This window comes from Colletotrichum spaethianum, assembly GCF_022836535.1.
Source record: "Colletotrichum spaethianum MAFF 239500 DNA, contig01, whole genome shotgun sequence".
Classification (NCBI taxonomy): domain Eukaryota; kingdom Fungi; phylum Ascomycota; class Sordariomycetes; order Glomerellales; family Glomerellaceae; genus Colletotrichum; species Colletotrichum spaethianum.
Genome location: NW_026054771.1, coordinates 36,437 through 58,056, shown reverse-complemented (window position 1 = coordinate 58,056; position 21,620 = coordinate 36,437). Strand labels below are relative to the sequence as shown.

The 21,620-nt window shown below is 50.5% G+C and overlaps 8 protein-coding genes across 8 annotated transcripts; 3 read left to right on the top strand and 5 right to left on the bottom strand.

The window, feature by feature from the left end:
• Positions 1-520: 520 nt before the first annotated feature.
• ColSpa_00016 (uncharacterized protein) lies at positions 521-1,972 on the bottom strand (the record flags this gene model as incomplete). Its single annotated transcript, XM_049266228.1, has 1 exon — positions 521-1,972. The coding sequence occupies one exon, from the start codon at positions 1,970-1,972 to the stop codon at positions 521-523; it is 1,452 nt and encodes a 483-aa protein (XP_049122185.1).
• A 2,035-nt stretch (positions 1,973-4,007) lies between these two features.
• On the top strand, positions 4,008-4,889 carry ColSpa_00015 (uncharacterized protein; the record flags this gene model as incomplete). The annotated part of the gene is made up of 2 exons (XM_049266227.1): positions 4,008-4,190; positions 4,494-4,889. 2 exons carry the CDS (start codon positions 4,008-4,010, stop codon positions 4,887-4,889), a joined length of 579 nt encoding a protein of 192 aa, XP_049122184.1.
• A 4,652-nt stretch (positions 4,890-9,541) lies between these two features.
• On the top strand, positions 9,542-10,101 carry ColSpa_00014 (uncharacterized protein; the record flags this gene model as incomplete). The annotated part of the gene is made up of 2 exons (XM_049266226.1): positions 9,542-9,581; positions 9,845-10,101. The coding sequence occupies 2 exons, from the start codon at positions 9,542-9,544 to the stop codon at positions 10,099-10,101; spliced, it is 297 nt and encodes a 98-aa protein (XP_049122183.1).
• Positions 10,102-10,449: 348 nt separating this feature from the next.
• Positions 10,450-10,818, top strand: ColSpa_00013 (uncharacterized protein; the record flags this gene model as incomplete). The annotated part of the gene is made up of 1 exon (XM_049266225.1): positions 10,450-10,818. The coding sequence occupies one exon, from the start codon at positions 10,450-10,452 to the stop codon at positions 10,816-10,818; it is 369 nt and encodes a 122-aa protein (XP_049122182.1).
• Positions 10,819-12,945: 2,127 nt separating this feature from the next.
• On the bottom strand, positions 12,946-15,146 carry ColSpa_00012 (endoglucanase B; the record flags this gene model as incomplete). Its single annotated transcript, XM_049266224.1, has 5 exons — positions 12,946-13,101; positions 13,182-14,356; positions 14,418-14,549; positions 14,604-14,765; positions 14,999-15,146. The coding sequence occupies 5 exons, from the start codon at positions 15,144-15,146 to the stop codon at positions 12,946-12,948; spliced, it is 1,773 nt and encodes a 590-aa protein (XP_049122181.1).
• Positions 15,147-16,527: 1,381 nt separating this feature from the next.
• Positions 16,528-16,957, bottom strand: ColSpa_00011 (uncharacterized protein; the record flags this gene model as incomplete). Its single annotated transcript, XM_049266223.1, has 3 exons — positions 16,528-16,631; positions 16,695-16,806; positions 16,892-16,957. The coding sequence occupies 3 exons, from the start codon at positions 16,955-16,957 to the stop codon at positions 16,528-16,530; spliced, it is 282 nt and encodes a 93-aa protein (XP_049122180.1).
• Positions 16,958-17,823: 866 nt separating this feature from the next.
• On the bottom strand, positions 17,824-19,506 carry ColSpa_00010 (uncharacterized protein; the record flags this gene model as incomplete). The annotated part of the gene is made up of 2 exons (XM_049266222.1): positions 17,824-18,467; positions 18,594-19,506. 2 exons carry the CDS (start codon positions 19,504-19,506, stop codon positions 17,824-17,826), a joined length of 1,557 nt encoding a protein of 518 aa, XP_049122179.1.
• Positions 19,507-20,579: 1,073 nt separating this feature from the next.
• Positions 20,580-21,606, bottom strand: ColSpa_00009 (protein ELYS; the record flags this gene model as incomplete). The annotated part of the gene is made up of 3 exons (XM_049266221.1): positions 20,580-21,113; positions 21,168-21,403; positions 21,468-21,606. 3 exons carry the CDS (start codon positions 21,604-21,606, stop codon positions 20,580-20,582), a joined length of 909 nt encoding a protein of 302 aa, XP_049122178.1.
• Positions 21,607-21,620: the final 14 nt, after the last annotated feature.

Genomic DNA, 21,620 nt, shown 5'->3' with positions numbered 1-21,620 from the left:
TCCCTAAGATAAGTGAACAAGCGATGAACAAGCAACTAAAGTGCAGCAGTTGGATTATTGTAGAGGAAAAAAGCCACATGAGTCGGTTGGGCAGGTGCGCGGAAGATGCGTGTCTTGGGAACAGTCGACAGGAGAAGGCACGATAAAAGCATACCTTCAGGAGAGCAAAGGGATTGGGAGATGCATATCTAACCCGTTTACATTGTATCACAGCAGCTCTCCCATGTCTTTAGGCGTTTCTGGATCATTTGGTCAAATAGTTCATTGCATTGGTGTGACCATTATCGGCCCAATGTGGTACCACCTAATATACAGCCTTTCCTGGGATATTGCTATGCTAATATGATTGTAACAGAAGCTTAGACTTCGATAGAACGAATTGACAACTCCTAAATCTATACAAAGTAAGAAACGAAGTCATTATGAAGAACATTCAAAAAGCCTAAGACGTCTCGTTACTGACGTTTCTTGGCGCAGTGACCTCTCTTGGAATACTCAATAATTTGACATTCCTCTTGACTTAAATCCTGGCGGCACTGGTAATCTCCCTACCCTTTGATGCTAATGCATCGCTTAACCACTTGGCCATTCTTACGGACGACTTGTCTACGAATCTCCAGTGCAGGTCCGCGATCCAGATGCAGAACGGTAAAGCCATCATGAATCCAACCAGCCAGGCAACAAAGTTTGACCAGCTCGCCCAAAAGCTCATCCATCCCGGCGCAGTCATCAGCGAGACAATATTCCCCTTGGTTAACCGATTCATCCATACCATCCAGTGAACGAGATAGAGTCCGTAACTGATCTCGCCTAGGTAGAGTACCCATTGGGCATTCAGCCACGACTGGAGCTTCCCTCCTGGCATGTTCTCTAGAGACACGACTAACATGATGGCCGAGACACTATACCAGAACCACTGCTGCGGTATATTTCCTGTAGGCACCCAGTTGAAGTAACTGAAACCCAGCGTGACCCCACCATTGCCCTGGAGTGGCCATCCGCCAAGGAAAAGAGACATAAATAGCATGAACCAGTTCGCAGCGCCTGCGACATACTTGGTGCGCTTGCCTAGGGTAGGGAGCTTCGGCCTTAGTTCTCGTAGGTCCGCGATTATCATGCCCGCCAGGAAGAGCCCGAGCGCCCAATGGCCGAGACTCCATTGCCACCAAAAGAGGGCAGCCATAATAAGGAACCTCTGCACCGTTGCTACGGGCGCCAAGGCTTGGCAGCAGAGGAAGACGAGAAGAGAGCCCTGGTATTCGACACTGAGGGTCCAGATCTGAGGCATGGTGGCTGGCGAATTGCGCGACACGACGGTCTGGCGAAACTCAGCCCAAATGTGCTGTAGCTCGGCCCAGAAAGATGCCTGCGGCGGTAGTATGTTCATCGAGCCGAGCTGGTAGAAGGCGCCGAACCATCTTATCAAAACGATGTTGGAGAAGAGCAGCACGGGCACGATGGGCAGGAAGAGCCTGAAGGGCCGGCGTAAAATGCTCGACGAAAGTGCGTCAACTGCCTCGGTTCTCGTTCGACGATGGATCTTCTTCAAGGGTCCGTACGACAGCGCGAAGCCGCTGATGACGAAGAATAGGGCGACCGAGAAGCTTCCGTGAATTATGAGGCGGACAAAAGGGAGTTGGATGATGTGTTTGTCACTGGGCTGGTCGCCCCATCCTCTGTGTATCAAAGTAAAGTATTCTTGGATGTTGTGTTGTGTGGCGACTATGAGGGATGCGATGCCACGGAGGCCATTGAGGTAAGATGTCGAGTTCGGATGGGGGATGGCGCCGTCTGTGCCATCGTAGTCTTCGTTGTAGCTACAGTCGTATCTGCGGCGAATTGGTCTCGAGACAAACGAAGGCAAAAGAGACCAGAGAGCGCTTCGGATTCGGCCGTTGATACGGGTACCACTCTTCTCTGAGTGCTCGCCCGTAAAACCACTGCTGCCATCCTCATTGTCGGGCAAAACCATGTATGACTTATCTGAGAGAGCTGCCCATCGGAGAAAGCGTTTCAACTCCATCGTCAATTGCCCCTGCAATCAAAGCTCAAGAAATGCAAGATGACGGTGACGTGGGGAAAGAACATCGGTTCGACGTAAAGCAGATTGGGCAGGACAGAATTTATATAATTCTAGTTGCAGTGTTACTTTTGGTCTTCCATCCGGCCCCGTCTTTGGTTGCAACTATCTCCTCGGCCCTCCTGTTTCTGCCCATCTAAGTCTGGAAACAGAGTTAACAGCAGACAACGATTTCTATGATATCAGTATTGAGGATAGAATGGGGCGGTTGCCAGAAATCATACTGCCTCCGGCTTGTCTCAGCCACTGACTCAAAAACGGGACATCGGTTACTAGTAACTTTGGCTTCCCGGATCCGGGAGCATGAGCGGCGGCCCGAAAAGAGGCAAGTGTTCAGGAGTAGCGTTCTTGTGACATAATAAAATTTGGAATAGAAGTATAGCGAAACCGTGTAGGGTGATCAGGACGATGGTAGTGCGATGTTGTGCAATAGTATACACTGCACGCAAACATAACAATATCTAAAGTAACACAGGATTTCTTGCTCAAAGACTGACCAAGGACGTCTGACCAGGGCACTAGCAGGCAAAGATGTGAGGTTACGGCTCCCAAGAAGTCCTGCGTTGCCATGATCAGACTGCAAATCGTCATGGAAGGCTCTGTAGTAGTTTAAAGAAAGACACGCGCGCGGGTGTTGATTGATCCGCTGAAGGTCGCGCGCCACGCTTGAACTAGTCTATGGCTCGATCAGAGTTGCCTATCTAATCGCAAAGTGCAAGAGGCTAAAAGAAAACCCAGGTGACTTAGCGTGGGCCCTGATCACCCCATTCTATTTCAATGGTTTTGGACTGACAATCCCATCCCTACATGCGCCTAGGAATTCAGTTGAGCTTTTTGTGTCCATTCTGGCCAGGGTGCTGATGCATGTACCTTTCGCCTCACTCATTTGGACCTTTCTTTGAAATAACATTTCAATCTGGAACCGGTTTATTGAAGTCATCAGCTGGATAATGGATATAGAAGTTGAAGTCGTACGGTTCGGTTTTATCGGTTTGCTGGGGTGAGCCTTGGATGTGATGATGGACAATTTTTCAGTTAGAATGAGTTGCATTGTATACCATTTTATTACGTGTGTGTGACAAACAGAAATTTTAAAAGGAACGATAATGATTCACATAGCAGAAAGACCGAAAGCGTGTTGGATAACTCCTTTTTTTTATGCCGACAAGCGTGACTCCATCGCTCAAAGCGTTGCTTGTTAGCTTCGACCTATGGGAGAGCGAGCTATGGAACGTTAATCGCAGCCAAAGCCTTTATTGTTTGACTTTTGAAGTACTGATACAATGCTCTTTGCGTCGTCAGGGAGAACTACGCCGTACAGCCACTGCCTGGCGTCAGAACCACCGGATCAACATGTCCGGATCACAGGATCCGAACATACGGACCTAAAATGTATCTCTGAGAGCCTGCCGTACGCAGGAGGGTTACAAGGTTGAAAGTGGCTTGTATTGTCTGAGTGTATTTCACCGCGAGGCCGCTCATAAAGTCAGGGGTCGCTGATAAAGCTAGACGAGATCACTTGGAAAGCGAAGGCGGTCTATCAGGCAGAATCGACTTGAACCGCGAGTATATCATGACAAAATGGTATTAGCAGGGGTGCTTTATGAATTGAACGCCTCGATAGGAGTTTCTAATGGAAAAAGGCGAGTACCAAGCACGTGGCTTGGGCAATGGAATCATAGTCCCCTTGGATCACGGTAGCATCTGCACAGCTGACCAAAAACATAGCGCCTGCGTCTTCGCTGCCTTCCGTCTTGTCGTGACCATCCAATACGTCGAAGCGGCAGGTTTCACCTACTCCGTCGGCCCCATTTGTTTCTAGGCCTATGCAGAGATTTTTTGCGGTTTTATTATCAATTGATTCCCTTGCGTGCCCAAAATCCTATCAGATAGCGGCCTCTGGCGCAAGATACAGAAGGGGCAAGACATGAGCGTCACGGCTGTCACCGAGTTGAAGACCTTCCAATCCAAGTCGACAGAGCACCTCCGCGGCGCCCAAGACCTTGGCGGCAGGCTGGACAAGGAGATCGTTTGGATCATCCATGTCACGGTTACGCAGAACTCAGAAAGATCCAGCAGCAAGGAGAAATACACGATCATCAGACGTAGTGTAGGTCGAGATTTCTCTGGGTCTAGAATCATATTGTATTACAGCACGGACGGGTTCCTGCCACTGCCATGTCAGTGATACTACCTATGTATCGGTGACCTTAGGTTGGACCATCATGATCAGACATGCTTACGACCAGTTTTTCCTGTGCCATATAGCGTTGTATTCAACTTTGCTTACTTTTTACCAACGCCCTGTGTTCCACAGGGGGCAAGTGAGCGTCAGAAAAGTCGCCGCCACGCATGCAAGGAAACCTCTGCTTCGCTACCATTTCCGCTTTCCGCCATGTCCCCCGTTCCGCAGTTAACCGTGGCTGAAATCATATCTGAGGCGCCCTTGTCCAATCTGGCAAGCTACTCGCGCCAAATGACGAATGGAGTCACAGGAGAGATGCTGGCCAGCGCGCGGCAGATGCTCGCGCCCATCCGCAACAAGGGAGACCTGTCCATCCGTGTCAACTCCTTCCCGCCCATATCCTTGGTTTTGACCGACTGGCGTGATGCCGATGTATGCACGGCGGATTTCGGCTTCGCCAAGCCCACCACCTTCCGGCACCTGTTCGATACTGTGACCGAGGGAATGACCATCGTTTACCCGACGCATAACGGGCCAGCTGGAAGCGATGAGGGAATTGGATTACAGGTAACTTTTGAGAAAGAGCCACTACAGCAGCTCGTGGACGATCCAGAATGGAATTAACATTTTGAGTTCAGGGGCGTTGATGCGGAGTGGGCTGTCCCCCGAGACTAAGCCTTTGCTAGTGACATCAGAGCTGTTTTTCAGCATTCAGCTTAGGAAGGAGTAATGATCCTGCAGTGTTGTATCGTCATCTGGAACCACGGGTTTGTCCGGTGACACCTTGGCGGGAAACTCAAGAACAGAACTGTTAAATGCGAACACATATGTGAAATCAACTGTGAACAAGCCGAGTTGGATCCATGAGTTGATCAATGATTTGATTTCTTAAATCTGGCTGAGGATGTGACTTACATGGTATGTGTGCCTTGAGTACTCGATTTCGCTATACCGAGTCTGCTACATTATGTTGTATCTAGATGTCTCTTGATATGATCTATGATTTCCGATGCAGAAGTTTCAGGGCCCAAGCACTCAAGTATATGCTGGTCAGGTCTCACAATAATGGCGCCCCCTTGAGAAAGACCGCCCTCGTGATCATAAAGTCTACGGTGGCCCTTGGTGCAAAAAGCAAAATCTTCATCAGCACCCCATAGCCGTACAGTGATGGCTTCACCCAACGCGACCGCAGTGTCGATTAACCTTTGACTCCAAGCTGAGCGATGTCCGGTGATGAGATTGAAGGTCCCCGGCACCACAAGATCTAGGGTAGAAAACTTTTGAGCTGCAACCTGCGCTTCAGATAATTCTTCGACGTACGATGTATCAATTGGCTGTTGCGGAAGTCCATTATACCGGCCTAGGAGCTTGATCCAAGCGTGGGGGAGCCGAGCTCCAGCTTTGAACTTTGGTATAAAACTCGAAGCATTAGTAGGTGGCTTCTCGTCGCCATAAACATAACCGATGTGTAATCCAAGCTGTTCACAATCAAGTCAGCAATCGAATCCAACATTGACGTGGCCATGGTGTGAACACTTGGAGCACCTGGCCCATAGGGTTACGAACATTATCGAAATGCTCTCGCTGCCCCTCAACATTGTCTGATATCAATGCTTGCTTGGCTGGGTCATGTATTGTTTGGTACATTCGCTTCCGTGCCTCAACCAGATCCTCGCTCTCAGCTGCACCAACAGCTTTAAGAAATGAGAAAATCGACTTCCCATTCTTAACACTTTGTGCAGCAGCAACAGCGGCAACCTGTTTCCTTTCAGGCTCATATGTATCGAGAAGTCTGGGGCCAGCACATCCCTGGTGCACAGCGGCGATCTTGTAAACAAGGTTGTGCGCGTCTGCTAGCCCAGAGTTAAGCCCGAGGCCACCAGTTGGAGGGAAAGAATGTGCTGCGTCGCCGACTCTGTCTTGTGTTAGTCCACCGTAAATCTAAGAGTACAGGTGGAGTATACTACAGAAAGACGTTTCCCCGGCGGTACTGTTTTGCGACTTTTCGACTCAAAACCCATGGTCGATGGCTCAAAATCTTTAGTGGTATATCTTCCCCTATTGCGGCAGACACAGTGGCGTGGACACGCTTTTCGTTCCATGTCTCTATCGGTTGTTTTTTCGGCTAGAAAGTACCATGAGTTCTAGTCTTTATAAAACTTGCAAGAAATCTCACATCAAAATTGCTAATAAGAACTTGGTTTCCACTGAGATCATATGCTATGATAAACCCGGAACAGGCGGGGTCGACTATCCAGTGTAGCATGCCGACGCGATCTTTTACCACTGGTCGGAGGTCTGCGTTGAAGTGTATTGTCATCATTGTCTCGTCTGGAAGTTGTCAGCGCCCTGGAAATCTGAAGACGGGTTGTTATTACGATTGACTACTCACATCCATCCTCTCCCTCAGTTCCAATTCCAAGCGAATGGCGGACTTGGCTCTTCGCTCCATCACAACCAATGACATGTTTTGATGTGACAATAAAACGCTTCTTGGTAGCGAGCTCTTCAGTCACAGTAAATACTATGTCGCCTCTCTACACCTCTGTAAGTCTTTACTCACATTATTTCTTCTCAAAGTGTTTTTACGCCCACACTCACCTGTTCGCAAGACACAAAACCAACACCTTTGCAAATTTCGACATTTGGGTCACCAAGTAGCTGATTGGAAATGAACTTCTCAAAATCAGGTTGAGGAATGTTATGTATCATCTGCGAGCAGACATACCCTGTCAGCGGTTTGTTTCGTGCCCAGTGGAATAGAAAACGCCACGGATGGGTTTACGTGCTTCAGGTGTGCTCTCCAACACTTCAGCATCCATACGCTCGTACGGAAGTGATCCAATTTTCTCACCGCTCAGATTTGTCAGGAAATTGACCCAGCAGGCGTCTCTCCGTGGTGATCCAAGACGGCGAATCTTGTCCGTATCAAGCCCATACTGCCTGCATATTTCAAGAGTTCTAGGACAAAGCGCATGCGCTTTGGGTGCAGCGAGCCTCTCCAAGTACTTCTCGATGAGCAGCGACTTTACTGAAATGTTGTTAGCGACCTTTGCCATCAAAGTTAGAGCCGTCTGAATTGCACTGGCTGACCTACCACCGTGTCTGGATAGCATGTATGCGGTGAACAGACCTGTCGGACCGCCACCAGCAATCAGAACCGGTACTTCGTGTGAAACATCTTCCATCTGAAATTTTCTTGGTCCTAAATCGCTTGTTAACAAGTTAGGCAGGTGTGTGCCATCAGAGCGAAGCGGCGAGGCGATTTCGAGCATCATCCAAATTGTTTGGTCAAAGTGTATATGAACAGTCAACGGCTTCCTCCCAACACTTCAAAGACTCGGCTAAGAGACGAGATATAACCGTTTTTATTGCAGGAGACGGTCGGCAGCATTTGATTAGAAGTCACGATGCAGAGCTGGGATGGTTTCCGACACACGGTTTCTCATTTGCCGAGCCGGAAAGCCTTGATCCGATTCGTCGGTTTTGTTTCTACTGCATTGTCAAAGCTGCAACGACATTAAGTGTGCTTATGACGCTATGTGCTCCATGCCAGAAACTCTACTTGAGATTCCTTGTCTCACATCGCCCTCGAAATTGGCAGTCTGTGGCTAAGTTCGGATGACCTGCCAATGGTGAGCAACAAAGCTCATATTTCCGAATCCCCGCCCATAATTCGCGTCTTCATTTTGTAGCCTTTCTCTTAAGCAACAGTCCTAAGTGATTTTCTTTACGCTTTACCTTCCAAATATGGAGACGGAAAATCCCCCACCGAGCGTTGGCTCTTCGGATAACCCGAAATCTACAGGCCTCAAGAGAAAGCGGAGACCTCGGGCGCCAATTGCTTGTGGAACATGTCGGGCTCGTAAAGTAAAGGTTGGTGTCGCTCTATTGATGACGAAGCCGATAGAGAAAAACAAATGTTGACGATATGATCTCCAGTGTGACGGCAGTTCACCTTGCTCGAACTGTGTCCGTGAGTGACGGAGAATCTACGGGCTCGACATCACTGACTTTCCTGACCGTTAATTCAGGACACGAGTTCTCATGCTCGTATAAAGAAGGGCTGGACGAGATGTACGTGGGTAGATGTTCTCTCTCCATCTATCGATGTGTCTGACTGTCTCCTTAGGTCAAAGAGGACTCCCTCCATTGACTCTCCCGGAAGGGCGCAAAAGCGTTTACAGCCTCAGCCAATGCCTCAGACGCAGTCTATGTCCCAATCTCAGTCTATGCTTCAGTCACAAGCGATACTGCCTGAATACCTGCATCCGTCGCCAGTCAGCCTAGATGAACCCATCAAGCATGAACAAGCAACTCAGTCGAACTCGCACGAGTATGGACGTGAAAGACACTCATCTTTTTCATCAGAGCATGAAGTGGATGGTCTCGGCCAGGTCAATGAACACACCGAAGGAGCCGAATTCTATGGCCCGACGGGAACTTTCTACTTTTTGGCACGACTACGTTCCCGGGCCAATACGCAGAAGAAGCCTCAAGTCGGCACTCATGGGAAGCAGAGTTCCATCGTAAATCTTTTGCATAGCTCAGATTACTCTACACCCCCGGACTCGCGGGTTCTTGGCCAAAACCCGTATGGAAAGGGAAGCCCGCAGAGCACTATAGCGAGGCGAGACTCGTGTCAACAGGGCATCAGTCCGGACGTGATCCTAAGTGCGGCAGACGCATCTTTAGCAACAGATATCGAGCGCGAGTGTGCCCGCCTCTACTTTCAGAATCTTCACAACATACACCCTATCCTGGAACAGATGGGGTTTCTCAAACGGTGTGAGGAGGAGATCTGGTCGAGGGCGTCAAGACCAGAAATTCTGATATGTTCTCAAATGCGTCGAGAAGCCAGATTCCTCGCTTTGTATAATGTGGTCATTGCTATCGGGGCCATCACGGCTGGGGAGACATCACTGCTCATGGAAGATCATACCCGGGAGTTTCTGGATCGGACAGGGCAATCAGGTGAGGATGATTCATTGTATCCCCCGATTCGTCTGGCAAGAAGATTCTTCGAAAGATCAAGACTTCATTTGGAAGATATTTGCGAATCTAGTTCGCTCGAAACTGCTCAGACGTTGTTCCTCATGGTAAGTTGGATGCATCTGAATATCCTCAGTGGGGTACCTTCTAAGGCTTGAATCTGTCTTTTGACTAATACGAGACGCAATAGTCTGTCTTCGGTCAAAACGCCTTGAAACCACACAGCTGTTACATGTATAGTGGCATGGCTATCAGAACAGCATCTGCCATGGGAATTCCAACAAATGTTCGCTCCGAGACAAGCCCGGAAAGCTTACTATGGTGGTGAGCATGCTACGCCCGTCTGTAGCGTTTTGCCCGCTAACCATTCAAGGTCATTATACTCACACGAAATGTAGGTAACTGATGCAGCCTTGAGGAATTAGTGCTGACAGTCCAGTGAAATGTGCTTCTCGGCAGGTCGCCAATCAGGGTTGCGGGCACCAAGCTCCTATTCGATTCCATTTCCGAAAACTTCAGTTAGTCAAAACCTCAACGATGGGTGCTTTCACACTGCTGACAACAGAACCAGCATTTCCCTAACTCAGCCTACTGTCTCATCAACCCCATGGTTGATTTGGCCAAGATCCTGATGTGGATGACGGACAACCTGAGTTTACACAGCAACCACACGTCACTTCAGCGGCTTTCCCAGACAGCTTTGAACTTGGATCGGGAACTAGATGACTGGAAATCCGGCCTCCCACGGCAGTTGCGCTTTGATTTGTCGTCATTGGAAGACAGCGAGTTTGCCATGAAGCAAAAGACTGTTCTCAAACTACGTAAAAAGACACCGAAGCAGTAAACTGCAAGGATCTCTTGCTAACGAGAAGTACAGGATTTCTAAATGCAAGAATTCTACTGCATCGACAATTCATTATCTCCAAAACCCTAGAAGCAGACCGAAAGACGGTTTCACGGCACGTCACGGCATGCGTTAAAGCTGCTACAGAAACCATCAAGTTCATGCACACAAGCTACCTTCACAGGCCATATTTTAGGACATGGTATGTGGTCCAGTCCAGCGGCAAACACTAATAAGATAGATTAACCCAGGCTCAGGTGGTACAACTGCATGTATCTGTTGGATGCCTGCATGGTACTCCTTCATGTTCTCATTTCTAATATCTGCCCTTTCCCTGCGGAAGAGGTAATGGAAAACATCGAGCTCAGTCTCGACATCTTCAAGGCGATGAAGATGCTGGCTGTAGCAAGGAGATGCGCCGATATCGTGAAGGAACTTCTCCACGTGGCTGCAAAGACTCACTCGGGAGAACCGCGGAAGAACAGCGTAACTACAGAAACCGAGCCTGCAATGAAGGCTTTGGATGGCAGCAGTCAGCCTAATTTTACGTCACCCACTTTCACATCGGAAGGCACGGGTACGCATGCGGGTGATATGGAGCTTGGTGTTTCCATGATTCCGGGAGATTTCGACGCCAACCTCGTCGACCCAAATGTTGTGTGGAACTTTTTGAACTTTGAGCATTGGAACGCATGGTCGGATGCAGCTTTTAAGTAGTTGTCTTGGTAGAAGAATTAACACCACTTGATTCCCATCGACTTCAGTTCTGTATGGTACAATTGAACGCTGGATTACTCCTAGATCTGCGTGTTGAAATTGCAGGGCTTAGCCTTGTACGTCTATCCATGAACTACCCTGAAGTTTGGATCATCAATATCTAAAAGCAAATACCAAACGAATCTTTCGTGGCCTTCGTCGGTTGCGGCATGTAAAATGGTGACTTTTCCTCAGGCGCTCATCTGTAGCATAACAAGTTGCATATCTAGGACGTTCGATGGTGCGTACTGATGAAGGATCTAGTGATATCTAGAGCGAGTGTTTGAGATGAGCACTTACCATGGCCTTCTAATGAGTGGGCGAGAACGAAATAACAAGTATCCAACACTAGTGAGCGTGCAAAATCTGTGAAATCCTCCGTTGTGGCAATTAAGATGAGAAGCATGAAGGGCGCAGGCTGCCAACATGTAGATTGACTCATAAAGGCATAGGTATTGCGAATTCGAGTTTTGACTTAGTTATTGCCTTCCTCTTTTCTCTTTCTTTTTCATCTAAGTCCACAAATGAGAACCTTTGGTTCTCTTCCTAATCTTCTCGGTCGAGAAAACTTGGTCGTAACAACCGTGTTTCCCTTTCTTTGTCCTTCCCCTACCGCCCTTCACAGTTTATTTTCCCACCAATCACCTGCCTTTAGTTTTCTCACCATTTGGTATTTACCAAATCCTAAGAATCCAATTATAACAACAAAATTATTGATGATTTACTCACCCGAGCCACCCAATTATTCTACAACATAGGCGCCATGATGGATCCCCTTACCCGTTTTCCCAAGCTCACGTCTTAGATCTCCGCTAAGTGCATGGATTGAAATGAGTAACAGGCTGTAATGTGTCGCCCAAATATACCTAGCATATTCTTAAGAATGCAGATATCTCCCTCGATAGACTAACGAAAGGGACTTATAATGTCACTCTGCCTCCTATTGGCCACATTTACCTACAGCTGAGTCGCACGTTGCCTAAACTATTTCAACCATAAGGTCAGGCAGCAATCCCTTTCGACGTTCATAACAAGCTCGCTACCCTAACGCCTGCCACTTTCGCTCATTACCATGGAAATCATCGAAACGAGTGAACTCTTCAAAAGAGTCGATGGCAAGATACAGTTTTACCGCATGCAAGGTATTGTCAAGGAAAATGGCATCACCTACATCGCGCAATGGACGGACCGAAGGAAAGGACCGGTCATGTTCTCAGACCTCAAAAGCGCGCCAAAACTGGAGCTGGAGGATCGAGGGCCTCTGGTGAGGCCTACTTGGACACTCGCGCCACAGCATGACTGTTATGTCAAACAGCTGAGCCTCTCTGCTTACGCAGGGCCGGTGGAAAACCTGATACTGAGGGAAATTGAAACTTGCGAGATACTGAAGAGAAACCCTCATCCAGATATTGCCTGCTACTACGGATATCGCGAAACGTGTGGGCGAGTGTCGGGCCTCTGTTTCGAGCGATATGGGCCAAATTTGGCTGAAAAGGTCAATCCTCGCTGGTTGAACAAGTAGGAGTTTATTTCGAGTGGGCGATCACTGGTGGACAACACTATGCAGTTGGACGGCATTCAAAGTGCCATTGACCATCTCCACTCTCTCGGCCTAATTCATAACGACATCACGCCTTCTAACATCATGATAGCTGAAGATGGCAGACTGGTTCTTGGAGACTTCGACAGCTGCCTTCCCGTCGGGGAGGATCTAAGAAATGGGTCCATGGACACCAAGAGAACACATGGGTGGCACAACCCAGATGTCTTGATCGCGTTGGCGCAAAACGACTTGGATGCTCTCAGGGAACTGCAGACTTGGTTGTTTGGGTCGTCAGCCGATGAGTACATCTTCGGTCAACCCTACATTACCTCAAGCTAACCATGGGGAGAAGAAGATGAAGAAGGAAAAGATGGTGTTTCTCTTAAGAGTTTGACTGTTATGATCAGGATGAGGCAGCAGAAGCGCGCATAGATCACTGGTAATGTAGACGGGACACTGGGAGATGAGATAATATACGCAATGCTAATTATCTGAGGCATCAACGATGCTAACGAGAAATCTCGAGATGATATCCCATAATGCCCCTATGGGCTAAGAGTGTACATAACATTATTCCCGGGTACACGCGGGTAAAATTCGAACGTAAATGTTGTCGTCTTTCCAGAGGCGATGACGGCCTGGACGGTGGCCGCAGGCAAAATCACTTTGGCGCCATCGTAATTCCATTGTCCGTTGAAAGTCTACCATCCGCGTTGTTAGTAATGGTCTTTACTCGAGTAGTCTCATAGCCCCTTCGGGGTAAGAACATGTAGTAACTCACAATACGCGCTTGTTGAAGCGGTCCAAGATACTGCGTCCAATCATCAAAAAGATACACCCCGTCGCTGCTCAATGCCTTCACGGCGGCGGGTATCTTTACCCCCTTGTATGTGATTGGGATATTCAGATCAGCGCCCGCAACGGCCTTGGAACTCGTCGAAGCTAGCGTCGGCACGTCCCACTGGACAATCTCGATCTGGGACGTCGCGCCGGCCGAGAAGGTGAGCGTCAGATTCGCCTTGCTCCCAGGTGCAGCTGTGGGCGTGAGATACTGCGCCAGGAATAAGGCCTTAATCGTGACGGCCGACGAGGAGACGGTGTAGTCCTTGTCGACTACCAGCGTGGCACCCGAGTTGGACTTGATCGTCTTGAGAGTGTTGCCGTTGAACAGCCAAGGGAGGGCCTGGTCCCCGGGAGTGCTCCCAACTTTGTTGAAAACGTACGCCGAAGAGGACTGCGTCGTCGCCGAAGCGTCGACGGTGCTATCTGGAAGCGAGTTTTTGGTCCCCTTGGCGGCGTTGTTAAGAATGCTGATCGACGTTGGGTCGCGCCAGACATGCGCGTCACGGTCGAGGTGGTCCAGCCCGTTGTCCCAAATCACAACGGCGGTATTCAGTCCCGCCGCCGTGCGGACCAAGTAATCCGTCCACTTCCATCGAGCAGCGAGCTCCGTGTTCAAGGGGCTCGCGTCAAACTCTCCAATAATCAACGGTACATCCGTGTAGTTTCCCCTCACAATGCCCAGCTCGGTTGCCATGGCCGACTTATCCGCGTCAGAGCCCCAAATCGTTTTGCCCCACGCCGAGAAGATAAAGTCATAGGGGCTGTAGACGTGGTACTGCAGCGCCCAAGGGTTTTTGATAATCGCCGGGGGTTTGAACCACTGCGTTGTCTTGGCTGCATCCATGCCTCCTCCGACGAGGTTCACGACTCGGCGGGTGTTATAACCACCGCTGTCGGACAAGGCGTTTAAAAAGAGCTGGTTGAGGGTGTTTATGCGGGCGCCATGCTCGGCGGTAGTGGCAGGGGGCTCGTTGATGGATTCGAAGGAAACAAGGTTAGATTTACAGGCAAGCTTGCGGCCGATTTGGAGCCAGAGGTTGTAGAACTTGTCATTCAAAATTTTGAGGTCCGCGTCAGTGTTTGCTTTGGTGACATCGGCCCAGTTCCAGGAGTCTGATGGATGTGTGAGTACACGTATGATGAAGGATAGGTGGAATGGACAAGCATGATATACCGTGATGTACGTTGGTCAGAACATAGAGCCCCCGGGCAGTTGCCATGTCGACTACATCGGACACACGTTGAAGCCAAGTTGCATCAACCGTGTAGTTAGGAGCATCGCTGGTGAAGTGGTCGCTGTACGACACTACCTTACGTCAATACCCATTACGACCCAGTCTCGCATGTTATGTCTGCTTACCCGGTATGCGAACGCTCTTGAAGCCTGCAGCCTTCACATCATCAAAAGTCTTGTCAACTACAGGTGGGTTATTCCACGACCCCTCGTTGGGAATAGCATCGAGCGTGTTTCCCAGGTTCCATCCCGGGTTCATGGCCTTGACGTAGTCCGCTGCGGAGATGTCTGTGAATGTACCGGAGCAACCTGTCGGGACGGCGCTGACGGAAGAAGACCTGGAAGAAGTGGTTAATTGGGACGAACTGGACAAACGGCCTGTGCTTGATGTGATGGCCACTGGGGGCTTTGAGGTGGTTGTCAACAGAGTGGTGGGGGAAGGCGAGCCGGCTCCCTCAAGACACTGCGAATACCCTATCATCGGTTAGAAGAATTCCGTCGTAGAGCATTTCAATGCTTACACTCATTGGACTTCTCGCAATGCCATCCCGCTACGCAAGTTGTTGGTCCTGTCCATCCAGCACCGCCGCATTGGCCCCATGGCGCCTGCTGAGCCGAGACTCCTTGCGCCAGTGCAAGCAGCACAGCGATGCTAACGTCGGTTCTCATGGCAAGTATCCAGATAGTTGAAGGCGACGTTAAGGAAGCTTAGAGGTAGGCGATAGATAACTTGCGCGGTAGCTCGAAGGAACCGTCTGCTTATACACAGAAGCACTCGCTTCGTCCACGAAAATATCCTATTCGGGAACGCAGGCAATGCGCCGCAGCTAGGATGCGAGTTATCAACCACATCACTTACAAGGCTAGACCAGTTGCTAGAAAGCGCAGCATTGCGCTTGGTGGAAAATCATGTGAGAACATGGCGTCGACGTGAGAAAGCGAGCGGAACGAGCTGAGCAGCTGACTTTTGATGGGAAACAGGCGGAGGGCACTCCGAAACTAGACGATACGGGCAGTGAAGCGGTTCGAAGGCCGGTAGTTCGGCGAGGCCATTCTCTTTTGAGGACGGAGTGTCTATGCTAATGGCCTGGAAGGGTGGTATTAGGACATGAGCGAGGGTTGCATCACGTAGATTGGGGTTCCCGAAAGGGGCAACTTTCGCATCTGGTTCCGTCCTCCATTTTCCGCTTACCCCTCAATCGGCTCGGCGTCAGGAGCATAACCTAGTAGGAGCTGGGGTCAATTTACGCTTCTTTGAAAGTGAGCGCACGGAGTGGTTCTCACGTGTGTCGCGCCGACCCTTGACCGTGGACCGAATGTTTATTAGGGTGTGGGAGAGATTTACGGGATTTGCCTATGAAAGCTTGTTTTATTGTATCGGAATGCTACTCGCTCCTGCGGACAAACCCGTCGGGTTTGGGGCACCTTAATAGGCGAGAGATACTTTCTCTTCAGTGACTTTCGAGTCATGCTTCAAGCCTTTTCATTCGTGCCGGCGGACGAGCCTGACGTTTCTGATGATTGACGAGCATGGGTTTTGCAAAATGCTTGCCGGGCCGAGACTCCGCTTTCCGAAGGCATCGGACGTCCCGAACGTCGGTGAGTTACCGAGTGATACCGAACCTCATATGACGCTGCGGTCCTCTACGGCAGGACTATCTCCTCCACGAATTATATGAACTAAGCCTCCAGCGCGAACCCGGAAAGGCCGCGTGAACCATCCCCGAGTTCTCGTATCCAAACCTCAGTTGCCCATAGTACTCCAGACATCAATGACGTGCGGTGGCGCAAAAGGCAGTTACGAATGTATCGCGAAAGAGAGCCTCGAGGTACGAGAACACCAACGCAGACTGGATCGTTTGTTGGTGGTTCCGCATGCCTTGTCCTGCCTGTTACCCATCAACTGTTGACATGGGTGCTGATTGTGTCGGTTGTTCGAAGCCCCTAGACTAAGCCTCCACTGCAAATAGTTCATGTCCAGGTTTATACTCCAACTCTTTTAAGCTTGCGGAAATGCTCCGTGTCTCGTTCGAAAGTCGCGTCGAGTTCATCATCGCTTCGGCGGCCCAGGCGGTGGATTCGATGGCGTTCCTCGGAATTGGTTCTTCAGCTCCTCAAAGAAGTACTGTACGAAGCCTCGATCCTCTGGATTCGCTGCAGAAACAGCGTTAGCCCTTCTCGCAGTTATTGTTCAAACAACTCCCAGATTAAACGTACCAGACGCCTGGCCCTGGCGCAACGGCTCATGCGGCAAGGGCCCGTTGCGCTTCTCGTCGACATATCGATGGATCCGGCCAACGCCGCGGTGGAAGCCGGGACTCCTCAGGATCTGTGACCAACTATACGTCAGCGCGTGTCATACTACTACGAGACCCCCAGGCGCAGGCGCAAACATGATGCATGAAGCTGCTTACCTGGCGGATAATCACGTCCTCGAAGGCCACGAGAGCACGGATCAATAAGTTTAAAGGCGGTGCCATGTTCGAATCGTGACTACTGTACGAACTTCATGTAAAGACGCAAAGGGACGGGGCCCTGGTTATCGTTGGAGTGAAAGGGTTGAAGATGCATTAAAGCTCCCAGTGATCCCGCGTTGGTGGCGACCGGAGCTTCGGCAGTTTAATGGGGTCTACGGAGTTGATGCTTAGTAATCAAATCGAGGCATCATGCATTTGGTCGCTCATTGGTAGGGAATCATCACAGCACAGGTTCAGAGTAAGCACTTAGGCTCTTTCAGTTTTAGGATTCTTGACAGTTTGAAGAGCTTTGAATTTGGTCTCTAATGTAGGCAACAAAGCAGTAGACATTAGAAGATCAAGATTTATGTTTTGATGAAAGCAGGAACATGACTTTGCCCCATCACCTTTCTTTGCACCCTTCAAAAGCACAAGTAAATACTTCTTACATCTGAATGCCCTCATAGACCCAGCCGTGGTACTTTGGCCCCTCAAAAATGAGGATGTGCTGTTGTTGTGTTGAACAAATCGCCACGATTTTGATCCCAAGCCTCGGTAAGGGCCGTGGCGATGCAACAACCGACAGGGCGACTCCTCGCGAATGATCCGTTCCCACTCTGTCTAGGTGGTGCACCGGTTAGTAAAGCGGAAGAAGGTAGACAGTGTCTAGATCTTGCTATGAATGCCATGATTTTGGCAGGAGTCATTCAAGACTCTGTTCTTCAAGCGGAGCCGCTAGTCTGTAGAATGAAGATGCGCCCTCTTCTTCGTCTTCGCAAAAGCATATTGCTGCGATTGACGCATGGTGCTCAATGTGAAGCCGCATGACTTGGAGGAGGTTTGTGGTCTCCCAGGTCTCATTTCACCATCTCAGGTCGTGAGATTCGTGCTCAGCCAGCAAAGTGATCCCATTCGCCCCAGTTCAAAGGTAGCCCGATGTCAAGGTTGGCTTCTAAGGCATTGTCGACTGCCGGAAGGTTGAAGCTCGGATCAAAATGACCAAACACGTCCAGATGAGGCATGGCATCAACGACAGAAAAGTCGATAGCATCAAGGGGCGGGAACTCGGTGGTTGAAGTGGTGGTTGCCGGTGCTGTCGCCGCCTGCGGAGCTGCATCCGTTGCCGCAGGCATTGCGGCAGGCTCCTCCGCCCTTCCATTCGTGGGGATATCGGTGATAGATGAAGGCAAAGGTGCTGCCGTTGCTCCTTGGGCAATAGAGTTGGCTGCTCGCTCCATTTCTCTCAGAATGCGCTCTCCCAATCCGGCAACCACCCTTGCGCTCCAGAACACGTCGCCAAAGCGTTTCATCAGCTCCGAGTTGGATTTAAAGGCACTGCGGGCGCGAGCGCGAAACATGGGTAGAGCACTGTGTCGCATCTTCCTGTACTCAACGCTGAGAGCGAGGGAGAGGGCGTAAGGGACGAGTGGTACGGGACTAAGATGATCTCGACGAATGGCTGAAGATATGCGCTCGGCTGCAAGGGAGCGACGGGCATTTGCTGAAGCAGGTGGTATGGACGAGGCGTATTGCGCTGGGGGGCCTGGTCTAGAAAGGCGGCAAGATAGAATAATCACGGCGTGATAGAATACTTCTATGGTCGCTGCAAGCCTGTTAGAATCCCTGAACCAAGATGGATAAATGGCAAAGTCTGACATACCAAGCAGCGGCGTGGAAACTTGTAAGGCCTCGGCTTCCAGTATCATGGGCTCAAGAACAGGCAGGTCAATGAACGGCTTGCTCTCAAGAGAGTGAGCGATAACGCCTGGCCTGTAAAGTTCAATAACCTTATCCAGCCACTGCACAACCGATAGGAAGAGTCGGAAACACGGCTTTTGTCTACGGAAGCAGTCGGCGAGGCCGGGCCCAATATCTCCCTCGTGCAGAACGCAGGGTCTTCCATATGCGGCGGCGTTGATGCGGTCGAGGGCCCAGACGGCACAAAACAGTGTATCCAGCGCGTCATCGCTAGAGTGGAAAAGATGCAAGCCAAGAGTCTGGGAGTGGTGGGCCGCCCGCGCACCCAACTGAGCAGGCAAATCTGCTTCATCGGCACTTGAAGGTTGAACGTACAGCGACAGCATACATAGGGCACGAATATGTACTGTCCGGTCTGAAATCAAGCTCGTCTCCAGGATGGTTCGGACAGAGCCGGACAACGTCTGTGAAAAGTCTTGGTAGGATAGCTTCTTGTTTCCTTGGTTAGCGAGACGTAAATGGCTCTTCATCTCGGGATCGGTAGCGGCAGCCAAAGATACGACTTGGCGCATGACAATGGCTGTGGGAGAATCGCCATCATCCAAGACGTCCTCGGGGATTAAAGCGAAGATGGGGTGGATCTTCTCCCGATACACGCGGTGCAGGTGTTTGAAATCCTTTTCGGGCGGCATACACTTGAGGCAAGTTTCCCTTACGAAAGGCAATAGAGCCCTATCGGTCATTGCGGATGGACGCGATGCGACACTGGCAGTCGACTGGGCGGCTGCCGTATTGACCGACGGAAGCCATACGCCTACCTCGGCCTTTTGAGTCGGGTTCGCCGCCGCTCCTGGGTCGGCGGCCTCGGCAAACATGCCCTCGGGGTTGAGATCACCCACAAACCGTGTCTGGGGGTTTGCGCATGTTCCGGCTGCCCTGACGTGGCCGAGTCGCGGCGAGAGGGTGACTTAGACAGCGCATCGGAAGCTGCAGCCGTTGAGTTGCGATGCTTGGTGGGCGAGACGGTGCCCGAGACCAGATGTCTTGAATGAGGGTCAGCTTAGATCCAGATTTTGCCTGATTGGGAAACCAACACGTCTTTGGCCGGCGAGGAACCCGCAGGCCCATCATGCCCGTTGGCATGCGCAGGCTCGGCCAGCGAGGACTCAGCATGAACGCAGCGTTTCTAAAAACTAGATCAGATACATGCCTGAATTGCCAGAGGTGTGCATCCAACAAACCTTCTTCTTTCGACATGACTCACATGCTTGTTGGACCTGCTTCCGCTTGAGAGGAAGCCCTGAAGCGTCGGACCCGACAAACTTGACGCCTTTGGCGGAGTTGTTCATCGTTCTGAGGCCTGGGCGACTCCGAACAGAACAAATGGTAGGGAAGCGTCGCGCAAATGAAGCATGATCACCGCATATGTCCGTCCGGCGAGTCGAGTGAGGCAGGACACAAGCGAGAATGAGACGGTGTAGCAGCTTTGGTATATGGCCCGGTGGTTCGGCAGTGGGATCTACCGGTACAGGGCACTAAAGGCAGGTGAAGGAACCCCACCATAGACAGGTGTGACTCGACATGAACTTAGTCATCTGCTCATTTTCTCGGTGTATTCTCGGTGTGGCTTGCTCGCCCGGCTCACCTGGCTGTCCTAGCATTCACTTTGTTAGACGGCCCAGGCTTCACGACTACATTAAATATTCGGCTTTGATGAAGAGAGACGTAGGGCAGCGGTTTATATAAGAATCATCAACATTGTAAACTTTTCATTTCCCGCCGAGCATCAAACACGACTAGATCGAGCTGAGCCCGCTGAGCTTCTTGCTCATCCCTTGATCAAAATATGGGTAAAAGCCACCAGTCCAAACGCCAACGCTATGCCAAAGACACGTCTTCATCCCAGTACTGACCGTGACCTGAAGATTATTTCCCGGTGGACATACTGTTACTCCGCGCGCCCACCCAGCCCACTCTTGACGCCTTCCAAGACCACTCCCCATCTCCCTCCCAGATTCTTATCCTTGATAGCTTCGCTCAACAGACCCGTGACAAGCTTTCGCATGAGTAGAGCGTCGCGTGCCTTCTTCAGCTTCTTGCCATCTTCCTGCGAGAGAAACTCCTCAAACCAAGTCTCCTCTGTTGCATCAAAAGGTAGGCCGACAAGTTCTGTGGCGCGGGCAGCAGTCTCCTCGCTTGCAGGTGCACCAATCACTGTCGAGATCAACTGGCGGAAGAGCTGTGCTCTCACAGCATCGGCGTATGTCCTCGAGAAATAGAGTGCCTCGGTGACGCTAGTACGTGACATGGCATCAAACAGCAGTTCTAGCGCCGCAGAGGTCTTTAAAATAGGTTGAACGGTGTGGAAGTAAGACAGAGGCAAGGTATAGTCCCCGTCAGGTGCATGCCGCACAAGGGCCGTCATGATCTCGTCGGCGAAGTCTGTGGTAAGCGATGGATGCGCGATGTATTCGAGTGCTTTCTATTGAGGAGATGTTAGCAAGTGGACGAGCGTAGCGAACTCTGACAGGCGCACCTCAAATTGCTGATGGTCCAACAGCCATAGGCCCTTCATAAAGATCTGGTAGTTCTTAGGAACGCCCGAAGTGACTGCAAACTTGGACGACGCCTGAGCTCTAGTCTGGCTAGTGTCAAAGTCAAGCAGAATATAGTAGAAGATCGAGAGGCGGTGGTGTGTCGACATGGTGGCTTCGCAGAGTTGCTGGTGAAGGGTGCGCAGAGCATTCTCGGACTTGGGAGGGTAGGTCTTGGCTATGGCCCTGCGTCAGTCATGCTCTTGAGGCCGCTTGGAGGAGCATCGTACCCTTGGTGAGACCCAAAGCCTTCAGAACCCGGTCAATGAACAGGGCGCCATCGAGACTCTTGCGGAACGTGTCGATCTCTTGGATGGACTTGCGGTCGTAAGGAAATTGTTGCGCTCCGAAGACGTGATCAAAGTTAGTGTAGTCGAACATGATGATGTCTTGTA